General features: G+C 44.2%; 1 protein-coding gene across 1 annotated transcript in view; it reads left to right on the plus strand.

The window, feature by feature from the left end:
• Positions 1 to 3,489, plus strand: part of TTC12 (tetratricopeptide repeat domain 12) — a 79,852-nt gene extending 76,363 nt beyond the window's left edge. The window contains exons 21-22 of the mRNA XM_060787678.2: positions 1,674 to 1,899; positions 3,380 to 3,489. Coding sequence (XP_060643661.2) covers positions 1,674 to 1,899; positions 3,380 to 3,452 — 299 coding nt within the window. The 3' untranslated portion in view covers positions 3,453 to 3,489. The remainder of the gene's footprint in view (positions 1 to 1,673; positions 1,900 to 3,379) is intronic.
• The last annotated feature ends 7,257 nt before the right edge of the window (positions 3,490 to 10,746 follow it).

A 10,746-nucleotide genomic window follows, 5' to 3' on the forward strand; every position in this document is an offset into this window, starting at 1 on the left:
GTTGGCTTATTATGGCTGCCATCTGTTCTCAATATCCCAAGAAGTGGGACTTGCGTGCCTGTTTTCCATCTATGAAGTAGTCAGATTCCTGTGAGTTTTCCGGGGCTGTCTGCCCATGTTCCAGAAGCATTCTCTCCTGACGTTTTGCCCACATCTGTGGCAGGCATCCTCAGAGCTTGTGAGGTCTGTTGGAAACTAGGCAAGTGAGGTTTATTTATCTGTGGAATGTCCAGGGTGAGAGAAAGAACTCTAGTCTGTTGGAGGCAAGTGTGAATGTTGCAGTTGGCCATCTTGATTAGCATTGAATGGCCTTTCAGGTTCAAAGCCTGGCTGCTTCCTGCCTGTGGGGATCATAGAATCATAGAATCAAAGAGTGGGAAGTGACCTCATGGGCTATCCAGTCCAACACCCTGCCAAGAAGCAGGAATATTGCATTCAAATCACCCCTGACAGATGGCCATCCAGCCTCTGTTTAAAAGCTTCCAAAGAAGGAGCCTCCACCACACTCCGGGGCAGAGAGTTCCACTGCTGAACGGCTCTCACAGTCAGGAAGTTCTTCCTAATGTTCAGATGGAATCTCCTCTCTTGTAGTTTGAAGCCATTGTTCCATTGCGTCCTAGTCTCCAAGGAAGCAGAAAACAGGCTTGCTCCCTCCTCCCTGTGGCTTCCTCTCACATATTTATTCATGGCTATCATATCTCCTTTCATCCTTCTCTTCTTCAGGCTAAACATGCCCAGCTCCTTAGGCCGTTCCTCATAGGGCTTGTTTTCCAGACCCTTGATCATTTTAGTTGCCCTCCTCTGGATGCATTCAAGCTTGTCAATATCTCTCTTGGATACTTTGTTGGGAGGTGTTAGCTGGCCCTGATTTATTTTTGCTTGGTATTCCCCTGTTTTTTTTTTTTTTAGTGTTCCTCTTTATTTACTGTCTTGATTTTAGAGGTTTTTGCAAATACTAGTGGCCAGCAGTCATACTTTGAAACTTCAAGGCTTGAGGCAAGTGGGAATGTTGCAATTGGCCATCTTAATTAGCAACAATTTTTTTTGTAATTAAAATTACAACAGCAAAACAACAGGGAGGAAACACTGGGTTGTTGTAGGTTTTTTCAGGCTATATGGCCATGTTCTAGAGGCATTCCCTCCTGACGTTTCGCCTGCATCTATGGCAAGCGTCCTCAGAGGTAGTGAGGTAGGGAGGAAATAATCAGGGACATCTAATCACCTCTCAACAAAAGATTGCCCCAAGCTCTAACAAGCCACACCAAACAACTGCCAGGCCATCAAATGCTAAACAAGATGGTCAGTTGAAACATTCACACCTAGCTCCAGCAGACAAGAGTTCTTTGTCCCACCCTGGTCATTCCACAGATATATAATCCCTTTTTCCTAGTTCCAACAGACCTCACTACCTCTGAGGATGCTTGCCATAGATGCAGGCGAAACGTCAGGAGAGAATGCTTCTAGAACATGGCCATATAGCCCGAAAAAACCTACAACAACCCAAAAATAATTTAATGGTTGGGGGTCACCACAATATGCACAACTGTAATAAGGGGTCCCAGCATTAGGAAGATTGAGAATCATTGCATGAAAGAGATGGCGATTCCTTCCCTCCTGCACTGATATTTGACGGCATCTCTTTTCCCTTTCTTCTCTTCTCTTTGTCTCCCCAGAATGTAGCACATTACTGAAACGCCTGCGTTCTCAGAACGAAGGAGTGGCAGGAAACGCGGCCTTCTGCCTCGGGAAGTGCCTGGAGGTCCCTGGGACGGCCACGGTTTTGCTCGACACAAATGTTGTGAAAATCCTCTTGAAAGTGGCCGGGAGGGAGGCGGAGAAGACTGCGGTGCAAGAGAACGCTGCCATCGCTTTAGGGAAGCTCTGCACCGCCGATGCCAGGCAAGTCTTCCTACAGGATCGTGCTGAATATTTATGGGCTCCTGAGCTGATGGAGGGAGCCCACAGTTGCATACGAGAGGAAAGGGCCTGAGGCTGTGAGGAATGATGAGAGTTGCAGTCCAAAACACCTGGAAAGAGGGCCAAAGTTTGCCCATGCCTGGGTGTGTTTTTTTTTTTATTTCTCGTGTCAGGGCAGCCAGTCAAATATATTACATTTCTAACAGAACAAAGCAAACAAACAGACAAAATACAAAACGTGTGAGTTTGGTAGTTGATTAAATGTCCTTTGACCAGTATCTGGCCACTTGGAGTGCCTCTGGTGTTGCCGCAAGAAGGTTCTCCATGTTGCATGTGGCGGGGCTCAGGCTGCATTGTAGCAGTTGGTCAGTGGTTTGCTCTTCTCCGCACTCGCATGCCGAGGATTCCACTTTGTAGCCCCATTTCTGAAGGTTGGCTCTGTATCTCGTGGTGCCAGAGCGCAGTCTGTTCAGTGCCTTCCAAGTCGCCCAGTCCTCTGTGTGCCCAGGGGGGAGTCTCTCATTTGGTATCAGCCATTGGTTGAGGTTCTGAGTTTGAGCCTGCCACTTTTGGACTCTCGCTTGCTGAGGTGTTCCAGCGAGTGTCTCTGTAGATCTTAGAAAACTATTTCTAGATTTAAGTCGTTGACGTGCTGGCTGATACCCAAACAGGGGATGAGCTGGAGATGTCTCTGCCTTGGTCCTTTCGCTATTGGCTGCTACTTCCCGGTGGATGTCAGGTGGTGCGATACCGGCTAGACAGTGTAATTTCTCCAGTGCTGTAAGGCGCAGACACCTCGTGATAATGCGGCATGTCTCAATAAGAGCCACCTCCACTGTTTTAGTGTGGTGAGATGTGCTCCACACTGGGCATGCATACTCAGCAGCGGAGTAGCATAGCGCAAGGGCAGATGTCTTCACTGTATCTGGTTGTGATCCCCAGGTTGTGCCAGTCAGCTTTCGTATGATATTGTTTCTGGCACCCACTTTTTGCTTGATGTTCAGGCAATGCTTCTTGTAGGTCAGAGCACGGTCCAGAGTGACTCCCAGGTATTTGGGTGCGCTGCAATGCTCCAGTGGGATTCCTTCCCAGGTGATCTTTAGAGCTCGGGATGCTCGGGATGCCTGGGTTACATAGCACTAATTCTCAAGTGCATAGAAACAAGCCTCCATTGGAGTTGCGTTCCATTGCCAAGGCAGATGGAGAGCTTCTCCTTCAGCATCTTGAAGGCAATGGATCTCCAGACCTTTGGGATAAGCCCACAGCGTTGTTGATTCTTCCCATAAGTACAGCAAATAATCGCTCTTCTGTTTTGTTTACGAGGCACTCCATCGCATCGAGGTTTCTTACGAACCTGAATCTCACATCTCTCCCCAATTCACTCAATTCAGAAGTCCACCTCTTGGTCCCTTTTGCAATTTTCTCTCGTTTCAACTTACTTTTCCGACGCCGTGTTTTGCAGGCACACCAGTCGGTTGCGGGAGCTGAATGGGATGGCGGTCCTCAACGAAGCCATGAAGCATGTGCAGCACTGATTTTCAAGACTCTTTAAAATGTTCTACAGTTTTTAAAAACAAAAGCAAATAAAGATGTTGAATAGGATGGAAAGGAGTGATTGGTTGGTGCCTGGTAAAGTATGACAAAAATGGCAAGAGCAAAAGAAGCGCTTGGACTGAAATGTTGTGTTTCTCTCTCTCCCTCTTTTTAATATTACTGTTGCAACCCAGATCAGGAAACAAGACCATAAGATATTAATCCACCACACTTGACTGTCGGCAAAAACAATCCTTTTTTATTGATGAAAAATAGTTACAAAATAGAGGAAAAGACAAAGTCAAAAAGCCACAGTAAAATTCAGCAGTCAGGAATATCTCTGAACTAGATCAAAATTCCAAAAGTAACACTATAAAAACCTGGAACCTGTTAGCATTTCACTAACTGTACTTGGAAACTAGAAGCCTCTGGGAATGCAGGCCATGGGAAATGGGAAATCTGCCAAGGTATTGCCTCAATCGAAACGATGCTTGATCTAACGAGACAGCCCTGGGAGAGACACTTTAAACTAAAGAAACTGTTTCGGGACACGCCTCCAGGCTTTGAAGCTTGTGCCTCCCTTTCCTTTAATCTGCTTGACCTTCGCAGACTGCGATTCACTCCTGTTTTTCCAAAACTGTCCTTTTCTATCCTCATTAAAAAAAGGCAGGTGCTAGCTCCTCTGGAGGAGCAGGGCCTCCCCAGAAGATCTTAGACTCCGGAGTGGGACGTAAAGGGAGATCCGTTCGGACAGATACACTGTCCTTCCCAGCCTTGGTGTGCGACAGGCATGTTTTCTGGGGCACTTTTTACCTCCCTGCCAAAGGGATACCTATTTATCTACTCACATTGCTGTTTTCAAACTCCTAGGTAAGCAGAAGCTAGGGCTGACAGTGGGAGCTCACCCCATCTGTAGCTTGAACTGCCAACCTTCCATTCAGCAAGCACCGGGATTGTGGCGCAGCTGGCTGAGTGTCAGCTGCATTAAGATCACTCTGACCAAAAGGTCATGAGTTCGAAACCAGCCCGGGTCGGAGTGGGTTTCCAACCAATTGTGTGTAGCCTGTTGTCGATCTTTGCAACCCGAAAGACAGTTGCATCTGTCAAGTAGGAAAATTAGGTACCACCTTAAAGTGTGGGGAGGCTAAATTAACTGATTTATGAGGCCATAAAGAAGACTCCAGCAAAGCATTCCAGCGGGGAAGCATGTGGGGAATGCGGAAGTGCTTCATCAGCGTCGCAGATGGACGATGAAAGCGATAGCTCCCCGGCGGCCAGAAAAAGTTAAATAGCCCCTGTGTATGTCTGTATATGTTTGTATGTCAAAAATTGGTATTGAATGTTTGCCATATATGTGTACTAGGCTTGGGTAACCACGGAAAAATTTGGTTCTAAACTCGTTTTGTTTTTAGGGGGCCCTTGCGTTTTTTTTTTTTAATAATTCCGAAATTTTCCTTTTAAAAATTTCGAAATATACGAAATTTCGTATAATTACGAATCGATTCGTTAATTGCAGACGCGATTGCGCAATATGCTAAAAAAAAACCTCCAACTGGGACAGGGGGAACCTCTGAAGCTTCCCTCTCCCTCTGTTGTTGACTGTTGGTGTGATAAAACAAACAACAACTATAAAACTTGCACCAAACATGCGAAAATAATTACGAAATAATTACGAAATAAATTGAAAAAATTGTTTCGAATCTAATTTACTCCTCACACTATTCCTGCATGGCTCAATATTGGATCGTAAGCTAATTTAAATACGAATTGATAACGAATTATGAAATTAACGAACGAAACCGCCCAAGCCTAATGTGTACACTGTAATCCGCCCTGAGTCCCTTGCGGGGTGAGGAGAAGGGCGGAATATAAAAGCTGTAAATAAATAATAAATAATAAATCTTCTGTAGCTGGTGGTTTAACCCACTGTTCTAGCCACTGAAACTACAACACCCGCCATGCTAGCTACTGAAACTACAACACTCGCTAACTGCAGCTTCTCTGCCTCTCCCGTCTCCAGGGATGTGACCTAAATGGGGATGTCAAAGGGAAAAGGAAAGCCCAGGCAACGCTGAGTGAGTTTCCAATCTCCCTTTTCCCTCTCCTTCCTTGACATTTTCAGATAGCCATTGTGCCAAGAGCGGCAGATGTAAAATTATATGTCATTATCATCTCCTCTTAGGCGCAGCTGAGGAGTGAATTAATCTTCTCCGCTTCGGAGATGGCACTCTTTAGCACAAGTGGAGCTTTCTTCTCTTGCTCCTTCAAGCCTCGTACAATGAGGGCCTTCAGAGAGATGCTTTTTCAGCCTACCCGGACTGCAGGTCAGGCTGCGGACCTTCGTGCATCCCTCTGTTATCGGTGTACTGCTTCTGGGAACAATCACTCTGTTTATTATGGATGCAATCTCTGATTTCAGCTTTTCACATTCAGAGGGAATACACCTCAAGGTTGCATAAACACTCTTAACCTTCTTGGTCTCATGCTTTCTGAATAAGACAGAATAAGTTCTCCCAAGACCAGAATTTATTCATGTATGTATGTATGTATGTATGTATGTATGTATTTATTTAATGGCCATCCCCTGCCACACGTTGCTGTGGCCCACATGGGGGTTCTGTGTGGGAGGTTTGGCTCAATTTTATAATTGGTGGGGTTCAGAATGCTCTTTGATTGTAGGTGAACTATAAATCCCAGCAACTACAACTCCCAAATGTCAAGATTCTATTTACCCAAAACTCCACCAGTGTTCACATTTGGGCATATTGAATATTCGTGTAGAGTTTGGTCCAGATTCATCATTGTTTGAGTCCGCAGTGATCTCTGAATGTAGGTGAACTACAACTCCCAAACCAAATGACACTGCCCACCAAACCCTTTCAGTATTTTTGTTGGTCATGGGAGAAATGTGTGTCAAGTTTGGTGTTGCATCCCAGTTCAAGAAACGAGACCATAAGATTAAATCCACCACTCTGGACTGTAGGAAAAGCAATCCTTGTTTATTGATGAAAAATTGGTTACAAAAGAAAGGTAAATGCAGAGTCAAAAAGCCACAGAAAAACACAGTAGTCAATAGGATCTTTGAACTTGAGCAAAACTTCAAAAGCCACAAAACAATAACCAGGAGTCTGTTAGTCTTTTACTAACCATGAACTTGGAAACTAGAAGCCTCTGGGATTACTGGCCATGGAACACAGGAATTCTGCCAAGGCACAGCCACAGTCCCAAACATTGCTTGACCTAAAGAAGCACCCGGCAGGAACCCTCTTAAACCAAAGAAGCTATTCTTAGAAACGCCCCTTGACTTTTCTGTCTGTGCCTCTTTCTGCTGTAAGCGCTGTGACCTTCGTAGAAACTGGGAAACATTTCTATCTCTGACTATCTGTTCTCTTCGGTCCTCATTAGAAACCCCAGGTGGAGAGATATCACGGCTAACTTCCAAAACATTCTCTTTCAGCTGTTGGGTTTCGTTTTCATCCCCACTGACCTCTGCATCAACAACAGATTCCACACTGTCAGTCAGGGAGAGCTTGCTCAGTTGGAAAAACTATCAGAGAATCCTGTTCACACAGATCAGGATCAGGCTGAACCCCAACATTTGGTTCAATTCTATTGTTGGTGGGGTTCAGAAAGCTCTTTGATTTTAGGTGAACTATAAATCCCAGCAACTACAACTCCCAAATAACAAAATCAATTTTTTTGAGTGAAGGACATACATTGGGTTGTTAGGTGTCTTGTGTCCAAAGTTGGTGTCAATTTGTCCAGTGTTTTTTGAGTTCTGTTAATCCCACAAACGAACATTACATTTTTATTTATATAGATATTCCACCCTTCTCATCCCGCATGGGACTCAGGGTGGATTACAATGCACATATACATGGCAAACATTCAATGCCATAGACACACATGTATAGACAGACACACAGAGGCTATTTTACTTTCCAGCTTCATGAGGGTATGCTTTGAATTCCAGCCACCGGAGGAGCTGTTGCTTCACCATCCACTTGTGCCACCGATGGAGTACTTCCTCATTCTTTTGCACGCTGCTGGAGAGTTTTATGGCGTCATAAATTAGTTAATTTAGCCTCCCCGCATAAGCGGTCCCTACATTTCCTACTTGAAAGATGCAACCGTCTTTCGGGCTGGAAAGGTCGACAGCAAGCTAGACAAATAGTCGGGAGCTAACTCTGACCCAGACTGGCTTCAAACTCACAACCTTTCGGTCAGTAGTGACTCCCAACCAGCTGTGCCACAACCCGGTCTTTAACAAGCTAGTGCGGGCATGGGCAAACTTGGGCCCTCCAGGTGTTTTGGACTTCAACTCCCACAATTGTGGGAGTTGAAGTCCAAAACGCCTGGAGGGCCCAAGTTTGCCCATGCCTGAGCAAGTGTCTTAATAATGCCAACTACTTATTTCCATCGTGGTCAACTGTGAATTGCACATATGGTAGCCCAAGTTTGCATATATCTGAGCAAGTGTCTTAATAATGCCAACTACTTATTTTCCATCGTGGTCAACCATGAATCGCACATATGGTAGCAATGGGATGGATGGAATCCTCTAGGTCCAAACTTTAGCCTTTTGCTAACCATTTGCAATTAGGTTTCTTTTCGTTTCAGGGCTATGGAAAGCCAGCTTGATTGAAGGATCAGCCTTAGCTACAGGCATTATTTCCCAAATATTTATTATTACAGGTGCTGATTCTAAATGCAGAGCTTCACAATAAAGGAGCTGTTGATGTCCCTAGACTGGATTCAGATCTATGAAGGAAGGATTTAATGAACTTCAGGTTAAGGCAAATCTCTTAGAATTCAGAGCAAAAGGTGCTGCTTTGCTAACATCCACTGCCATGGCTCAACTTCAACTTAAGAGAGAACATGGGAAAAGGTGAAGAGCTTCTTCAAGTAGGGATTCAGTCCGAGCCCCGACATTAGCTTTAATGGGAGCTTTGTGGCTTTTGCTTCTGAAAGTTTGCAGAGCTATGATTCACGGATACTATTTGCCTTGAATAGCAAGACCATCCTGATGTTTTGTTTCTCAGGTTGAACTTCAGACAGAAATGCAAGCTGAGGTGTGGTTGATGGGGACGAGAGAGAGAGCCTTCTCTGTGGTGGCTCCCCGGCTCTGGAGTACCCTCCCAAAAGAGATTAGGTTAGGCCCCACCCTTGACTCCTTCTGATCCAGCCTAAAAACATGGATTCTTAATTTTTTTAATTTATTTACAGTATTTATATTCCGCCCTTCTCACCCCGCAGGGGACTCAGGGCAGATTACAATGTACATATACATGGCAAACATTCAATGCCATAGACACACAACATATATAAACAGACACACAGAGGCTATTTAACATTCCAGCTTTTCATGAGAGTATTCTGGTCACCAGGGGAGCTGTTGCTTCACCATCCATTTGTGACACTGGTGAAGTACTTCCTCATTTTTTGCATGCTTGCTGGAGATTTTTATGGCATCGTAAATTGGTTAAATTAGCCTCCCCACATAAGTGGTACCTACATTTCCTACTTGACAGATGCAACTGTTTTTCGGGCTGCAAAGGTCGACAGCAAGCTACACAAATTGGTCGGAAGCTCACTCCAACCCGGGCTGGCTTCGAACTCATGACCTTTCGGTCAGTAGTGATTTTAATGCAGCTGACTCCCAGCCAGCCGCACCACGGTCCCGGTGCTTAAGCAGGCTTTTGGCCTCGAGAAGGCCAACATGGGCTCATATGAGGCTGACACTCTGGCACTTTAGTTGTGAATTGATGGCAGCTAGTTTTAACTACAGGTGGTATGCTTTTTTAAATTGTTTTATTTTATTTTATTTTATGTGTTGATAGTGGTTGTTTTTATAATTTTTACGTGATATTGCTTTATACTCATGTACTATTTATGTTATATACTGCTTTTGGAGTGCCTTGTAAGCCACTCCGAGTCCCTTTTGGGAGATGGTGGCGGGATATAAATAAAAAGGATGATTGTTATTATTGATGATGATGATGATGATGATGATGATGATAGAGATAGGCCAGAGTCAACAGCTGCAGAAGAGATAGAAGATGTTTCTCTTGAGAACCGGCCTTTCAGTTCTTCTCAGCGTTCAGAGAATGGGGAGTTGCCCCATGATATGAGCTTAGGTCTCCGGACAGAGAGAGCTAAAGAAAGGTTAATGAAAAGGTCAGAAAGAATGTGCAAGAAACAGTCCTTGAAACACAGATGTAGAAAAGATGATCTCATGTTTGTTGGGTCAAGTTCAAGCTTAAATTAGGTGCTGTTTCATGGGGCTCTTCAGAGTAGACAACATCGGTTTAAAATCATGTTCATGACCCGCTCTCAAGTTTGCCTATGTTCCTGAATGGATTTTTGCCTTGCTTAAGTTCTTGTTTTCTTGCTATGGATTTTTGACTATGCTTTGACTTCTTGGATTTCCATGTACCTTGTGATTCTGGACTTCATGTACCTTGCTGTTCTGAACTTCATATATCTTGCTGTCTTGGATTTCAGGGACATTACCATTTTGGACTATTGGACTATTGCTATTTTATAGCACCTTTCTTACTGCCTTCTGGGAAATGCCTTTCCCCCCTTTTTGTATTTGCCTTTTGTAAATAAACTTCTGACATTATCAACTATGGGATTCTGTTTGATGCTGGGTGGAAAGGTGTTCCTGACCTAGTGTGCCACAAGAGCATAATCTGTCAGACCGAAGGAACATTTGTGAGACAAAGGCAACTCCTCACCAAAATTAATGTTATTCTTTCCTGGAATTTTAAGATTCAAGCAGGTACTGTGCAGAGAAAAATTTACATCTCTGAAAACATGCCAATGTTAACATGTAATTAAATTATCCATGGAATTAAAATCTGCAGAAGTAGCGCAGTCTGATAAGCTGGTACTCTGTCCCTCTCGCTGAGACGGGAGTATCGCCAGCTTATAACTCTGATCCTTCTCATTATGTAACGTGGGTATCTCTCTGCGTGAAAACTCTCGAGAGTTTCCTGGTTAGTGGTAAATCCTGACAGCACAGTGATTATTTTTCTAAAAGAGTCCCACCGGATGTCTTGCTCTGTCTAGCAAAACAGAGGTGTTAACTCCTTTAAACCTCTCTGCTTTCCTCCTGCCTATCCTCAGCATTTCATTGCACGGAGATTATAACTTTTCTATTTGGTAAAATCTTTTTAAAGCATTTCTGCTGTTTTAATCTCCGCAAATTTCGAGGGTAGTTTACAGTCAAGGTGAACGGGAACGTTTCTAATAAGTTTGTTCTGCAAAGAGAAGAAGAGACATTGTACCGTG

This window comes from Anolis sagrei, chromosome 7, assembly GCF_037176765.1.
Source record: "Anolis sagrei isolate rAnoSag1 chromosome 7, rAnoSag1.mat, whole genome shotgun sequence".
Taxonomy (NCBI): domain Eukaryota; kingdom Metazoa; phylum Chordata; class Lepidosauria; order Squamata; family Dactyloidae; genus Anolis; species Anolis sagrei.